The sequence below is a fragment of the Anomaloglossus baeobatrachus genome, chromosome 3 (genome assembly GCF_048569485.1).
Source record: "Anomaloglossus baeobatrachus isolate aAnoBae1 chromosome 3, aAnoBae1.hap1, whole genome shotgun sequence".
Lineage (NCBI taxonomy): Eukaryota > Metazoa > Chordata > Amphibia > Anura > Aromobatidae > Anomaloglossus > Anomaloglossus baeobatrachus.
Genome location: NC_134355.1, coordinates 322351641 through 322367951, shown reverse-complemented (window position 1 = coordinate 322367951; position 16311 = coordinate 322351641). Strand labels below are relative to the sequence as shown.

At 55.9% G+C, this 16311-nt stretch overlaps 1 protein-coding gene across 1 annotated transcript in view; it reads right to left on the bottom strand.

Moving 5' to 3' along the window:
• The window catches only part of LAMA4 (laminin subunit alpha 4), a 223215-nt gene that overhangs the window by 73821 nt on the left and 133083 nt on the right, over positions 1-16311 (bottom strand). Inside the window, exons 14-19 of the mRNA XM_075340041.1 lie at positions 13999-14115; positions 13501-13649; positions 10924-11065; positions 10391-10487; positions 7726-7830; positions 6901-7086 (exon numbers count right to left, since the gene is read on the bottom strand). Coding sequence (XP_075196156.1) covers positions 6901-7086; positions 7726-7830; positions 10391-10487; positions 10924-11065; positions 13501-13649; positions 13999-14115 — 796 coding nt within the window. The remainder of the gene's footprint in view (positions 1-6900; positions 7087-7725; positions 7831-10390; positions 10488-10923; positions 11066-13500; positions 13650-13998; positions 14116-16311) is intronic.

The window sequence follows — 16311 nt, the reverse complement described above, 5'->3', positions numbered from 1 at the left end:
CCTGCGTGTCCGTGCTGGAGGCCCGCCGGCTGCCTGCGTGTCCGTGCTGGAGGCCCGCCGGCTGCCTGCGTGTCCGTGCTGGAGGCCCGCCGGCTGCCTGCGTGTCCGTGCTGGAGGCCCGCCGGCTGCCTGCGTGTCCGTGCTGGAGGCCCGCCGGCTGCCTGCGTGTCCGTGCTGGAGGCCCGCCGGCTGCCTGCGTGTCCGTGCTGGAGGCCCGCCGGCTGCCTGCGTGTCCGTGCTGGAGGCCCGCCGGCTGCCTGCGTGTCCGTGCTGGAGGCCCGCCGGCTGCCTGCGTGTCCGTGCTGGAGGCCCGCCGGCTGCCTGCGTGTCCGTGCTGGAGGCCCGCCGGCTGCCTGCGTGTCCGTGCTGGAGGCCCGCCGGCTGCCTGCGTGTCCGTGCTGGAGGCCCGCCGGCTGCCTGCGTGTCCGTGCTGGAGGCCCGCCGGCTGCCTGCGTGTCCGTGCTGGAGGCCCGCCGGCTGCCTGCGTGTCCGTGCTGGAGGCCCGCCGGCTGCCTGCGTGTCCGTGCTGGAGGCCCGCCGGCTGCCTGCGTGTCCGTGCTGGAGGCCCGCCGGCTGCCTGCGTGTCCGTGCTGGAGGCCCGCCGGCTGCCTGCGTGTCCGTGCTGGAGGCCCGCCGGCTGCCTGCGTGTCCGTGCTGGAGGCCCGCCGGCTGCCTGCGTGTCCGTGCTGGAGGCCCGCCGGCTGCCTGCGTGTCCGTGCTGGAGGCCCGCCGGCTGCCTGCGTGTCCGTGCTGGAGGCCCGCCGGCTGCCTGCGTGTCCGTGCTGGAGGCCCGCCGGCTGCCTGCGTGTCCGTGCTGGAGGCCCGCCGGCTGCCTGCGTGTCCGTGCTGGAGGCCCGCCGGCTGCCTGCGTGTCCGTGCTGGAGGCCCGCCGGCTGCCTGCGTGTCCGTGCTGGAGGCCCGCCGGCTGCCTGCGTGTCCGTGCTGGAGGCCCGCCGGCTGCCTGCGTGTCCGTGCTGGAGGCCCGCCGGCTGCCTGCGTGTCCGTGCTGGAGGCCCGCCGGCTGCCTGCGTGTCCGTGCTGGAGGCCCGCCGGCTGCCTGCGTGTCCGTGCTGGAGGCCCGCCGGCTGCCTGCGTGTCCGTGCTGGAGGCCCGCCGGCTGCCTGCGTGTCCGTGCTGGAGGCCCGCCGGCTGCCTGCGTGTCCGTGCTGGAGGCCCGCCGGCTGCCTGCGTGTCCGTGCTGGAGGCCCGCCGGCTGCCTGCGTGTCCGTGCTGGAGGCCCGCCGGCTGCCTGCGTGTCCGTGCTGGAGGCCCGCCGGCTGCCTGCGTGTCCGTGCTGGAGGCCCGCCGGCTGCCTGCGTGTCCGTGCTGGAGGCCCGCCGGCTGCCTGCGTGTCCGTGCTGGAGGCCCGCCGGCTGCCTGCGTGTCCGTGCTGGAGGCCCGCCGGCTGCCTGCGTGTCCGTGCTGGAGGCCCGCCGGCTGCCTGCGTGTCCGTGCTGGAGGCCCGCCGGCTGCCTGCGTGTCCGTGCTGGAGGCCCGCCGGCTGCCTGCGTGTCCGTGCTGGAGGCCCGCCGGCTGCCTGCGTGTCCGTGCTGGAGGCCCGCCGGCTGCCTGCGTGTCCGTGCTGGAGGCCCGCCGGCTGCCTGCGTGTCCGTGCTGGAGGCCCGCCGGCTGCCTGCGTGTCCGTGCTGGAGGCCCGCCGGCTGCCTGCGTGTCCGTGCTGGAGGCCCGCCGGCTGCCTGCGTGTCCGTGCTGGAGGCCCGCCGGCTGCCTGCGTGTCCGTGCTGGAGGCCCGCCGGCTGCCTGCGTGTCCGTGCTGGAGGCCCGCCGGCTGCCTGCGTGTCCGTGCTGGAGGCCCGCCGGCTGCCTGCGTGTCCGTGCTGGAGGCCCGCCGGCTGCCTGCGTGTCCGTGCTGGAGGCCCGCCGGCTGCCTGCGTGTCCGTGCTGGAGGCCCGCCGGCTGCCTGCGTGTCCGTGCTGGAGGCCCGCCGGCTGCCTGCGTGTCCGTGCTGGAGGCCCGCCGGCTGCCTGCGTGTCCGTGCTGGAGGCCCGCCGGCTGCCTGCGTGTCCGTGCTGGAGGCCCGCCGGCTGCCTGCGTGTCCGTGCTGGAGGCCCGCCGGCTGCCTGCGTGTCCGTGCTGGAGGCCCGCCGGCTGCCTGCGTGTCCGTGCTGGAGGCCCGCCGGCTGCCTGCGTGTCCGTGCTGGAGGCCCGCCGGCTGCCTGCGTGTCCGTGCTGGAGGCCCGCCGGCTGCCTGCGTGTCCGTGCTGGAGGCCCGCCGGCTGCCTGCGTGTCCGTGCTGGAGGCCCGCCGGCTGCCTGCGTGTCCGTGCTGGAGGCCCGCCGGCTGCCTGCGTGTCCGTGCTGGAGGCCCGCCGGCTGCCTGCGTGTCCGTGCTGGAGGCCCGCCGGCTGCCTGCGTGTCCGTGCTGGAGGCCCGCCGGCTGCCTGCGTGTCCGTGCTGGAGGCCCGCCGGCTGCCTGCGTGTCCGTGCTGGAGGCCCGCCGGCTGCCTGCGTGTCCGTGCTGGAGGCCCGCCGGCTGCCTGCGTGTCCGTGCTGGAGGCCCGCCGGCTGCCTGCGTGTCCGTGCTGGAGGCCCGCCGGCTGCCTGCGTGTCCGTGCTGGAGGCCCGCCGGCTGCCTGCGTGTCCGTGCTGGAGGCCCGCCGGCTGCCTGCGTGTCCGTGCTGGAGGCCCGCCGGCTGCCTGCGTGTCCGTGCTGGAGGCCCGCCGGCTGCCTGCGTGTCCGTGCTGGAGGCCCGCCGGCTGCCTGCGTGTCCGTGCTGGAGGCCCGCCGGCTGCCTGCGTGTCCGTGCTGGAGGCCCGCCGGCTGCCTGCGTGTCCGTGCTGGAGGCCCGCCGGCTGCCTGCGTGTCCGTGCTGGAGGCCCGCCGGCTGCCTGCGTGTCCGTGCTGGAGGCCCGCCGGCTGCCTGCGTGTCCGTGCTGGAGGCCCGCCGGCTGCCTGCGTGTCCGTGCTGGAGGCCCGCCGGCTGCCTGCGTGTCCGTGCTGGAGGCCCGCCGGCTGCCTGCGTGTCCGTGCTGGAGGCCCGCCGGCTGCCTGCGTGTCCGTGCTGGAGGCCCGCCGGCTGCCTGCGTGTCCGTGCTGGAGGCCCGCCGGCTGCCTGCGTGTCCGTGCTGGAGGCCCGCCGGCTGCCTGCGTGTCCGTGCTGGAGGCCCGCCGGCTGCCTGCGTGTCCGTGCTGGAGGCCCGCCGGCTGCCTGCGTGTCCGTGCTGGAGGCCCGCCGGCTGCCTGCGTGTCCGTGCTGGAGGCCCGCCGGCTGCCTGCGTGTCCGTGCTGGAGGCCCGCCGGCTGCCTGCGTGTCCGTGCTGGAGGCCCGCCGGCTGCCTGCGTGTCCGTGCTGGAGGCCCGCCGGCTGCCTGCGTGTCCGTGCTGGAGGCCCGCCGGCTGCCTGCGTGTCCGTGCTGGAGGCCCGCCGGCTGCCTGCGTGTCCGTGCTGGAGGCCCGCCGGCTGCCTGCGTGTCCGTGCTGGAGGCCCGCCGGCTGCCTGCGTGTCCGTGCTGGAGGCCCGCCGGCTGCCTGCGTGTCCGTGCTGGAGGCCCGCCGGCTGCCTGCGTGTCCGTGCTGGAGGCCCGCCGGCTGCCTGCGTGTCCGTGCTGGAGGCCCGCCGGCTGCCTGCGTGTCCGTGCTGGAGGCCCGCCGGCTGCCTGCGTGTCCGTGCTGGAGGCCCGCCGGCTGCCTGCGTGTCCGTGCTGGAGGCCCGCCGGCTGCCTGCGTGTCCGTGCTGGAGGCCCGCCGGCTGCCTGCGTGTCCGTGCTGGAGGCCCGCCGGCTGCCTGCGTGTCCGTGCTGGAGGCCCGCCGGCTGCCTGCGTGTCCGTGCTGGAGGCCCGCCGGCTGCCTGCGTGTCCGTGCTGGAGGCCCGCCGGCTGCCTGCGTGTCCGTGCTGGAGGCCCGCCGGCTGCCTGCGTGTCCGTGCTGGAGGCCCGCCGGCTGCCTGCGTGTCCGTGCTGGAGGCCCGCCGGCTGCCTGCGTGTCCGTGCTGGAGGCCCGCCGGCTGCCTGCGTGTCCGTGCTGGAGGCCCGCCGGCTGCCTGCGTGTCCGTGCTGGAGGCCCGCCGGCTGCCTGCGTGTCCGTGCTGGAGGCCCGCCGGCTGCCTGCGTGTCCGTGCTGGAGGCCCGCCGGCTGCCTGCGTGTCCGTGCTGGAGGCCCGCCGGCTGCCTGCGTGTCCGTGCTGGAGGCCCGCCGGCTGCCTGCGTGTCCGTGCTGGAGGCCCGCCGGCTGCCTGCGTGTCCGTGCTGGAGGCCCGCCGGCTGCCTGCGTGTCCGTGCTGGAGGCCCGCCGGCTGCCTGCGTGTCCGTGCTGGAGGCCCGCCGGCTGCCTGCGTGTCCGTGCTGGAGGCCCGCCGGCTGCCTGCGTGTCCGTGCTGGAGGCCCGCCGGCTGCCTGCGTGTCCGTGCTGGAGGCCCGCCGGCTGCCTGCGTGTCCGTGCTGGAGGCCCGCCGGCTGCCTGCGTGTCCGTGCTGGAGGCCCGCCGGCTGCCTGCGTGTCCGTGCTGGAGGCCCGCCGGCTGCCTGCGTGTCCGTGCTGGAGGCCCGCCGGCTGCCTGCGTGTCCGTGCTGGAGGCCCGCCGGCTGCCTGCGTGTCCGTGCTGGAGGCCCGCCGGCTGCCTGCGTGTCCGTGCTGGAGGCCCGCCGGCTGCCTGCGTGTCCGTGCTGGAGGCCCGCCGGCTGCCTGCGTGTCCGTGCTGGAGGCCCGCCGGCTGCCTGCGTGTCCGTGCTGGAGGCCCGCCGGCTGCCTGCGTGTCCGTGCTGGAGGCCCGCCGGCTGCCTGCGTGTCCGTGCTGGAGGCCCGCCGGCTGCCTGCGTGTCCGTGCTGGAGGCCCGCCGGCTGCCTGCGTGTCCGTGCTGGAGGCCCGCCGGCTGCCTGCGTGTCCGTGCTGGAGGCCCGCCGGCTGCCTGCGTGTCCGTGCTGGAGGCCCGCCGGCTGCCTGCGTGTCCGTGCTGGAGGCCCGCCGGCTGCCTGCGTGTCCGTGCTGGAGGCCCGCCGGCTGCCTGCGTGTCCGTGCTGGAGGCCCGCCGGCTGCCTGCGTGTCCGTGCTGGAGGCCCGCCGGCTGCCTGCGTGTCCGTGCTGGAGGCCCGCCGGCTGCCTGCGTGTCCGTGCTGGAGGCCCGCCGGCTGCCTGCGTGTCCGTGCTGGAGGCCCGCCGGCTGCCTGCGTGTCCGTGCTGGAGGCCCGCCGGCTGCCTGCGTGTCCGTGCTGGAGGCCCGCCGGCTGCCTGCGTGTCCGTGCTGGAGGCCCGCCGGCTGCCTGCGTGTCCGTGCTGGAGGCCCGCCGGCTGCCTGCGTGTCCGTGCTGGAGGCCCGCCGGCTGCCTGCGTGTCCGTGCTGGAGGCCCGCCGGCTGCCTGCGTGTTTGTGCTGAATGGGTGTGGATGGGGAGTGGATATGGGCGTGACTGTGAAATGGGTGTGGTTAGGGGGCGTGGCCTAAAAATTTGCCGCGGCGCGCTACGCGCGCCGCAAACTTTGTCCCTCTTTTCCTTCTTTAAAAGTTGGGAGGTATGCATCATGTGTCCACATCTCCTTCAGCATTCAGCATGTCTTGCTTTCTGCCCGGCATCCTGTGTCTCCTCCCACACAGTCACATGGGCGTGACATCATCGCAGGTCCTACAGTGCAAGATGAATTATTCCTCTGCTGTGCTGCTTCTTCTCCTGCCCGGCGGGAACTTTTGAAATGACACACGCAGCGCAGTACTGACAACGTCAGAGCGCGCGCGTGTGTCACTGACAATTAGTGCCGGCAGGGAACAGAGGAAAGACTCCTGCGTTCCGCTGCCTGCACTGACTGTGCGGAGTGCGGACCTGCACAGGATCTCTCCTTGCTCGGCACGCTGCAGCCCGGCTCCACTGCACCGGCTGAAGACGGGCGGGCCGGTCACAGAGAGCAGGCGGGCCGGATGTGGCCCGCGGGCCGCCCCTTGCCCAGGTCTGCCTTACAGGCTACTCCCTGCCAACTTCTCGAGACTGACAGATATCCTTGCAAAGGCAGACTAGCTGATCGGATTGAAAACAGATAATGGGGACCTACCTCATGGACTTGTCACCTTGTCACTGACTGACATGTTTTTTCTGAAACACCAGAGCATTTAAGGGCGGCTTTGCACGTTGCGATATTGCACGTGCGATGTCGATGGGGTAAAATCGAAAGTGACACACATCCGGCGTCGCAGTCGATATCGCAACATGTAAAACCTTTTTTGATACGATGAACGAGCGCAAAAGCGTCGTTATCGTATCATCGCTGCAGCCTCCGACATTTCCATAATACCGGTGCAGCAACAGGTACGATGTTGTTCCTCGCTCCTGCGGCAGCACACATCGCTGTGTGTAAAGCCGCAGGAGCGAGGAACATCTCCTACCTGCCGCTGGCTGCAATGAGAAGGACGGAGGTGGGCAGGATGTTTACATCCTGCTCATCTCCGCCCCTCCGCTTCAATTGGCCGCCTGCCGTGTGACGTCACTGTGATGCCGCACGACCCGCCCCCTAAGGAAGGAGGCGGGTCGCCGGCCAGAGGGACGTCGCACGGCAGGTATGTGCGTGTAAAGCTGCCGTAGCGATAATAATCACTACGGCAGCTTTCACTAGATATCGCACATGCGACGGGGGCGGGACTATCGCTGCAGCATCGGTAACACATTGTTACCGATGTTGCAACGTGCAAAGCCCGCCTAAGAGTCAAAGAAAGATATTTATCATGCACTAGCCGGTCTCTGAATCATGCTGCTCGTGGCTCAGTTATCATGGATTAGCTGACAAGTTCTTTTTAAACCTATGTCAAGGCTTTTTTGCCCCCATTTCTTTTGATTTGAGAAAACAAATGTAAACTTTGGCACAATCTTAGATGTGATTGTTTAGACCGTGATGATATTATAGAAAATACATACATATACAATTAGCGAATATAAAATATGTAATGGGATAATTTCTTACCTGTGTCTCCAGCTGAGTTCACAACAGAATTGTAAGCAAAGGCATCAAAATCAGAATTACTTAGGTTTCCTGCCCACATTTTTGCATTTTTTTCCATCGGGTCAGTCACCTCAGATACCACAACAGTGACATTTAGAGCCTCGTCTGCCAAGAGTTTTGACTTTTGGAGCCTTTTTCTAGTCTCATCTGTTAAAAGGAAATAAAAACAAGTCTTAATTTAGGCAAAACCTTATACAGTAGGTAGATGTCAGGGTTTCATAGTAAAATGTATACTGCTGATTTGTTCATTTAGCCTGGGGCCACATGGGGATCTGCTGCGATCCTCGCATTACACTTGGCTCACGCGGGCAGCACAGCAAGAGCCGAGTGTCATGCGAGTGTCACTGCGACTGAGGTCCGATCATGCGATAGGACCTCAGCTGCGGGGGGCAGGCCGGCAATCAAGAGGGGAGGGAGGGATTTATCTCCCTCTCTCCTCCTTTGCCGGTTATTGCCAGTCTCGCCCTGCACTCTTGGTACACCGGTGTACTGTGAGTGCAGTGCGATTTTTCTCTCGCCCCATAGACTTGAATGGATGTGAGAGAAACTAGGATCGCATTAAAGTCGCAGAATGCTGCGATTGTTTTCTCGGTCCGATTAGGGCTGAGAAAATAATCGCTCATGGGTGCTGGCACATAGGCTAGTATTGGTCCAAGTGAAATGCGATGTTTTATCGCATTCCACTCGCTCCGATTTTCATGCCGTGTGTCTTAGGCCTTACATTATGAGGACAGTGGGACAAAATGATAAAATAATGAGGACTAGAAGAGAAAAGTGACAGCTTACCATCCTTGTCGGCTGTAAGATGAGCAAGCATATTTGTCAGTCTATCATTTAAGGCTGCCTCTCTTGAAGCAACTGCATTGACATGTCGTTTTGTCTCTGCCAAACCTAAAACATATCGAATAACAACACATTTAATGACCATTGCAGACAATGAGGCTTCTTAGATGTCCTTATTAGGATAATAATTATTATTTGTAGAAGAATATACTATAGTTAATATGAAGATGTCTATTTGTTTTCTAGGGAACCTGTCATGTAAAAAAATGCTAACCTGCACATATGGGGTTAATCTGCAGGTTAATAGCATTCTGAAGCTGTGTACTGGCCCCACTGCTGGGGGTAAATGAACTTTATTTCTCCTAGCTGTCACACGGAGATTTGCACAAACTTCACCGACTGTCATGGTGGCGGCAGGCTGTGTTCACATTGCAGTTTCTGATATTCCACCTGATGGCTTCTGTGATCATCACAGGCAGACTCAGGCGTTGACCTGCTGTGTGCTGATTCTTAGGCATGTTAACAAGAGCTAATCTCTGCTAGTCTGCTTGCTCCTTTAATCACATGTTGTGGGGAGACCTATCACATCTGCTCACCTCCTATCTATACTTGTCACGCTTCCCGGTCCCCGGCGCCGCCTGCCACTCACCGCTCTGGTCCCCGGTCCCTCTGCCCGCGGCTGCTCCTCTCACTCCCCCTCCTCTGTGTCCTCCGTGCCTCCCGCCCCCCGGCTCCGGCGTCCCCCTGCGATCCAGGACATGCTGTCTGGCTCCCCTGCATCTCCTTCACAGCATCCTGTACTGGCCTCTGCCACCCGAGCCTCGCGCATGTGCATTAGGGCGCGCGCGCGCTCACTCACTCACCTTGTCTTAAAGGGCCAGCGTCCTGGGAACAGGATATGACAAGATACAGGTACAGGGTATATAAGACTTCCCTTTTCTGGTGGGCGGTGCCTGATCAACGTGTTCCCAAAGCTAGGTGCTCAGGTCCCCTTGTGCTTTGTCTCTCTGTTAACACTGTCTCGTCCACAGACTCCGTCCGCTGGTCCTCCTGACTACCGGTTCTCCAGGAAGTGTCCCGGTGACCGTCTGCTGAGGATCCCGTCATCTTCCGTCAGCCTATTCCCGTCAACGATCCCCGACTCTACCTGGTACATCCGCCTGCACGGCTCACTGGACCCGGACTCTGTCTGCTGTTCCTACCCGGCACCTGAACCTGGTTCCCGCCATCCGTCTTGCCCACGGTGCCTTTGGACTCAGAGATATTCCCTGCAAATCCCTGAAGGACTCGTATACCTAGTGTTCCGGCTACTGTGCATCTAGGCCCTCTGGTGGGGTGATCGGACAGTCCCTGTATAGGGATTAGCTCCAGGTTGCCTCACTGGGGGAGTCCGGTGCACGGCCTAGTGAATCCACCACCAGGACGTTACAATACTGTTAGAATCCTTCTACCCATGCCAGCTATAGTTTATTTTCTGCTGGTCTGTGAGGTGAGGTGTCCCAGACTCTCTCTGATGAAAGTTGTATTTTGTGATGCTTTTTGCTTGGTACGTTTTGTGGAGTGTACGGCTGTTGTTTTGTACTTCCTTCCTGCTCTTGTTTTCCTCCTAAATCTCTTAATGTGTTTTCCTGTGTGTGTGCACGCTGTGTGACAAAGTTTGGTCTTTCCCTTGTCTGTCTTTTTCTGTGGTTTCAACACACTCATGTCCCATCCCGCTCTTTAGCAAGGAGAGGGGGAATCAGATCAGGACTGTTCAGGAGCAGCCCCATCAGGAGTACCTCTGAAAATAGTGATAGCTTGAGGGATATCTTAGAAGGCCTGGTTCCCCGCTATCTCAAACTCATCATCACACCAGCATCCTCAGGCTTTCAGTCATAGGGCTGGCGCCAATGTGGCTTCAGCACTGCTCAGTACATAGTAATCACCAGATGTAACAACACCCCCGGCATTGACTGACAGCCGGATCAGCATTGCATCAGTACAGAGGTGACTGTCAGTCAGTTCGAGGGCGTGGTTACAGCTGCAGCTCACTATGACTGAGTGGTGTCTGAACCCATGTCAGCACCGCCTTTATGACAGAAAGCCCAAAACTGCTGGAAGGAATACAGACAATTTCCTATTGGCAACAGGGAACTTAGTGCAGTGTCCACATGATTTGAGAATGCTATTAACCTGCAGATTAACCCATATCAGGGCGTTTTTTTTACATGACAGGATTCCTTTAAAGTTGTTTTTTAAAACCAGTCAAAAGTTGCCAAAGAATATGGGAATGTACTAAAGTAAAATAAATAACAATTTGTTAACCCTTGAACCCTCAGCGATGCAGCTCTGCTGGCCCCCCCTGATACACATCACTCAAATTCATCAATAAGTTAAGACCAGAGTGACATTTCTGGACCGGTGGAGATTGTAAGTAATACATATTAATTTATTTCTTTACATGCTTCATACTTTTTGGCAATTTTTTAAAAAATCACAAATAACCTGGTAAAGCTTTATTTCTGACAATATATTCTAAGAGGGAATATATATCTGTAAATAATACTCAACACAGGATACATATATTAATTAGCAAATAGAATAAAGACAAAGGAAAAAGTATTTTACACAAATCTGAACTTTTACATTATAATCAGATATACATTAACAACGTTATTAATCCATTTACCTAGATCTGAGGGATCCCGCAAGTCCTTAGCTTCGGTCAAGAGTCGGTCACTTTCCTCTCTTTGATAATCAATCTGGTTATTGATAACATCTACAGCCTAAAAGTAATATGACATATTGGATAATATGAAGAATATGGACTATAGGTGAAATGTACTGCAGAAAAATAAACTATCCTCCTGTGGACAATGACAGAAGAGGGGCCACGTACAATGATAGTATATGGGCCCTTTGCAGTCCAACATGCTTTGGAGGTGGTCATGGCCCCTTTACCTATTGGGCCCCTGTGCATCTGCACAGGTTGCACCAGTGATATGTATGATATGTCTGCCCCTGCTGTTGCCGGTATGTGAGGATATAGTGTTTTTTTAGATTAATTAAGGAATAGCAGAAGAATTAATTAAAATGTGCCTACTTAGAAAAATGAATATCTTTTCCACCAATAACTCCAGGAAGCCGCATTCTCACAGTCCTGTAACGCTGAGGAACAGGTGTTCACGGCAACATCCAATAGGTAATACTACTGATACTTACATCAATTACTCTTTCCGCAGTGCTCCGTGCCAAGACAGATGTCTCGTTGGCATCCTCAACCAGCATTAACATTTTATCATAGACGTTGGAGGCATCGATTGCTTTCTGGACCAGCCCATTTGTATCTACACTCTTTAAATCCCTGCAGTTATGGAAATGTAGAGTTAGAACCAACAATTATATAATGTACCACACACATTCTGTCCATCTGTATATTTCTCATATTTGTCATTCTCTGACTTGGACAGTTTAGCTAAATACTGCTATTCCTTACAAGTACCTCTGCTCAGATTTGGTTATGGATGGACTCCACTTCACACACGATATTGCAACATGATATTATCTTATGGCAAAACAGGCTTCATTTCGCATCTCAAACACTGAGTGGCCACAAATATCATCCTGTGACAAAGTTTTGCACAGTTTGAAATAATATCACCTTGGGCCCAATTGGTCATTTGTCAAAGTTATTTCTATATCATTTTTCTGTTTTGAATAATTTGACATTTTTTGTGACAAAGTCATCAAAACAGTGCACTCAGTTCATAAATTTTGTGCAAAGTCAAATATATATATATATATATATATAGCTATTTTTATGACTTTTTAAAGCAAGAAAGTTGTTTTGTTTAATGTCAAAAAACTTTCTCAAAAATTTCTGCTGTATATAAAATCACTTCATGGGGGGACTGAAATATATATGTGACAAATTTGGAAGTTTCCGTGCGCTCTTTCTATGAACTCTGAGCTTTACTTCCTTCCAGGAATTTTCTATTGGATTCAGGTCAAGTGGCTTGGCCATTCTAGCAGCTTTATTTTCTTTCTCTAATCATTGTCTTGCTGAAATGTCCACCCTCCTTTCATCTTCATCATCCTGGTAGATGGCAGCACATTTTTATCAAGAATGTCTTGGTACATTTATTCATTCATCATTTCTTCAATCATCTGAAGTTTGCCCATGGTTTGTGCTGTAAAACAGCCCCACACTATGGTGTTCCTACCTTTAAACTTCACTGTTGGTATAGTATTTTTTTGGGTGATATACAATGCCTTTTGGCCTCAAACACGGTGTGTATTATGTCATTGAAAGAGTTCAATTTTGGTCTCATCTGACCAGACTATATTCTCCTCAGTATTTCATAGGCTTCTCTAAATGTTGTTGAGGAAACTTTAAACATGCTTGACCATGGTGAGTCTTCCATGGTGAGAGTGCATGCAGGACATGGAGCTTGAATGCATTACTTATTGTTTTCTTTGGAACATTTGTATCTGCTGATTCCAGGTCTTTCTGTAGTTCTCCACAGGTGGTCCTTAGCTATTGGACAACTCTTCTGATAATTTTTTTCGCTCCTGTGTCTGAAATCTTGAGGGGAGCTCCTGTTCATGGCCAGTTTATGCTGAAATTTTGTTATTTTCATTCCGAAATATGCCATCAGTAGGTTTTCCAATAATAAGGTTGCAAAGCTCTTTAGACAGCTCACTGGTTTTACCCATCATGAGATGTTTCTTGTGTGGCACCTTTGTAATGGGACACTTTTTTATACGTCATCAGATGAACCAGCTGATATTTTTCACTAAGTGACAGCATTGCTTTCTAATTACTGAGATATCAGCTGGTGTCATGCCTTTCTATGGCTTTTTACATCTCTCCTTCTTCATGTGTTCAATACTTTTACTGAGTGTCATTTCTCAATATTATACATAACGTAATTTATGGGAAATTATGGTTGAAAAAAAAACCCCAAAGAAGCCTGCAGTGCTTTACTAGCTCTGAAGTCCTTTATTGTAAAGATTGGGGATATCAGAGTTTTAACCCCTACTGATCAATAAATTATCACAAATTCAAGGATTATATCACAGAAAAAAAGCAGCTATAGTTCCCAATACCTAGCCAACAGGTAATGGTAAGTATGGTTGCTTTTTCCTGTGGTTTTGTTTTTGGTGATTTGATGTCATGTTATTATTCTAAAGCCTGCTTTACACCATACGATCCAGCATACGATATTGTATGCGATCATACCCGCCCCCATCGTATGTGCGGCACGTTCAATTTGTTGAATGTGTCGCACAAACAAATAACCCCCCGTCACACGTACTTACCCGTCCATACGACCTCGATGTGGGCGGCGAACATCCACTTCCTGGAGTGGGAGGGACGTTTGGCGTCACAGCGATGTCACGAAGCAGCCGGCCAATAGAAGCGGAGGGGTGGAGATGAGCGGGACGTAAACATCCCGCCCACCTCCTTCCTTCCGCATTGTCGGCCGGGAGCCGCAGGACACAGGTAAGATCTGTTAATCGTTCCCGGGGTGTCACACACTGCGATGTGTGCTAACCCGGGTACGATGAACAACCTGACATTCAATTTTTAGGAATTGAACGACATGCATGCGATGAACATTTTACCGTTCAATCGCAATCGCACGTAGCTGTTACATGCTACAATGTAACTTACGATGCCGGATGTGCGTCACTTACGACGTGACCCCGCCGACACATCGTAAGATATATTGTAGCGTGTAAAGCGCCCTTAAATCCCTAGAATATGCTAAACAGGTTTCCTTTAAGATTACTTACGTGGATAGGTCTTCTGCTTGTCTTTGGAGTTGTATCATATGGTGTACAGCTCTCTGTACTAGTTCTTCAGCATTGCCTGTCAAGTTACCAATTCTTTCTTGAAGACCATTATGAGCTCCATCTATTTCGGCATGTTGACCAGACACATTCTACGAAAAAGTGTCATGATGTGAGAATAAACATTATGTATCAAACATAAACTCAAGATGAGAATAAAATAATGGATTTTGTAAACCTGACACAGTCTGTATGTAACATTTTTTTCTCTGGATAAACAGCAGAACAGTACAGGGCAGATACTGATTGCATGGAAAGGTTGGATCGCTAACAAATTTCAGGTTCTTTACTCATGACATTAAAATAGCATTATCGTCATTTGCATTTCTTGAAGCCCGTAAAGCTTTCTATTATTGCATACTCACACTTACATTAGAGTTCTAGAGTTTTCCTTTTGCTTATACGTAGACTTCTCATTCCGAGTGGGTGATATTACTATACCTTGATGAAATCAGTCATCTCTGCAACGATCTGATGAGTGTCATTCAATATCTTCCCGGCCTCAGTTATTGTGTTACTGGCTGATGTCGCAGCTTCTTTTACGTTAGCTATCTGGGACTAATAAAATGGAAACTTTCAGTACAAGTATAAGACATATTATATTACAGAGTGCTGTGGACTTTTTCCAAAAATAGCAAAGATTGACATTAAGTAATTCTCAGTGTCCAGATTATAAATGCAAAGTACTAGCGAGGCAATCATCATCATGTAAATGTACAGCAGGTACTGAAATAATGACACATTTAATGGAGAAATGATTTAGTTCTTTTGACATTTGGGTTAGAGTTAGTATAATTAAGAATTAAATCCCCTCATACATTTCATGTGTTAAACCTCATTCAGACTTCAGTGTTTTAGGTCTGCGACACACATCCGTGCCTCCGGTACGTGTGTGCCTTTTTTTTCACGTACCGAAGACACGGGCCCACGTGGTCCTATGTATTGTTATTGTTTTGGACACGCGCAGGTATTCAGGAATGGAACGTGTGTCTGTTCCGTACTTACGTGTGTCCGTTTTTTTAAAAACGCTGATATGTCCGTGTTGCTCCGGCAGCACGGGTGTCACACGGCCCGCACCCGTACCACACAGATGTAGTGTGGATGCGGGCCCGTGTGACATGCGCCAGAGAAAGACACGTGTCAGTGTAAAAATAATAAAAACACGTACTCACCTCCACCATACCTGCAGTCTCTGCCGCGGCTGTCCCCTGCATCTGTCCCCCAGTGAATTTGAACAGCGTTTCTCCTTCACTGTGGGCCGGAAGTAGCGTCAGCGGGGCATTGCTTTGGCCAGACACTGTCATTCAGCACCACAGACAGCGCCGTATGATGCAGGTAAGGCGGGGCTTTCCGTTCTCCGTGTGTTATTACGTATAACACACGGAGAACACGTACGTGCCATAAACACGGCACACGGGGACAAAACCACCCCTTTAACACGTACGGGACAAAAACGTTACGTTTTGTCACGTAAGTGTGGCAGAGGCCTTAAAGGGGTTTTCCACTACTAGGACAACCTCTATTGATTCCCTATGTTTACACCAGGTAAAATAATAAAGACTATACTTCTAAGGAGGTGTAAGGTTTGGCCACCCCAGAGCTGCAAATCAACTGTGTAGAAAATGTAATGTTTGAAGTTCATGTTATGGTGTAATGTGTTCATACAGACACTAGGTAGCCACAATAGGTAAGCTGCTTCTCTGGTACTCCCGGGCTAGAGGGAGTTAGTGAAGGGCGAGGGGCTTAGTTTGAAAAATAGCAGTTAAAAAGTCAGTTAGAGCGAGGAGAGTCCCTAAGGAAGAGTAACAGACTGCGTCTGTGGGAGATGTGGTGGAGGGAAAACTCCAATAACTTTAATTTGGCGTGACCTTGTGTCGAATCCAGGTGCTGGACACGTTATGCGGCCCGGGTAGTGGCCATTCCCTGGCGGATGCCTAACGAATCCCCTTGATCAGCAGAAGGTCAGTGGGCTCTTGAGAAAAGAGTAGGACCTGACTGGACGGAAATAGTGTTGATTCTGCAGTGATTAATGGAGCTGAAGGAGAGGATGAGGAGCTTAGGGACTCCAAAGGGAGTCCCAAGTACCAGGGAAGAGGTTGACCAGCAAAATATATGAATTACCCAATGCTAACGATAACCCCTTCGGAGAACAAGAATGTGCCCACCTCAGGCGAGATAAGAAATTGTATTTGAAGTTGACAAGTAAAGAAGCTTGGTTGAAAGAACCTGTTACAGTGTCAGTGCTTGTGACGCATGAAGAAAATGTATGCTTATTACTGTATTGCACTAAAGTGGTGGTTTGGAGTGCAGAGGAAGAACACCGGGCTGCGCGGCAGCCGAACAGCAGAATCTGCCATTACTAACAAGGCCCCCGACCACCTCTTTAACATTCTCACCTCCTGTACCGGCGCCCTTCTTGCAGTGTCCGGCCTTGTGGTGCTAGGGCTCATGTGGAGTTATGACGTTACGCAAGCCCTGCTTCCAATCAGTGCCGGCTTCCTTCATCTCACCTTCAGACCAAACGAACAATTAACAGAAAGTGAGGAAAGCCACAGCAGATTAGATGCAGTGATCGCTTTACGTCATAACACCATGTGAGCCCCAGCACCAAGAACCCGGACACCACTAGAAGGGCGCCATTACGGAAGGTGAGTATAAGCTATTTTTTTTTATCAGGGGGAAATATGTCGAATCAGAAGGGGTTGTTCTGTTAGTGGACAACCCCTTTAAAGATGGCACTTCTTATTTGTCTGT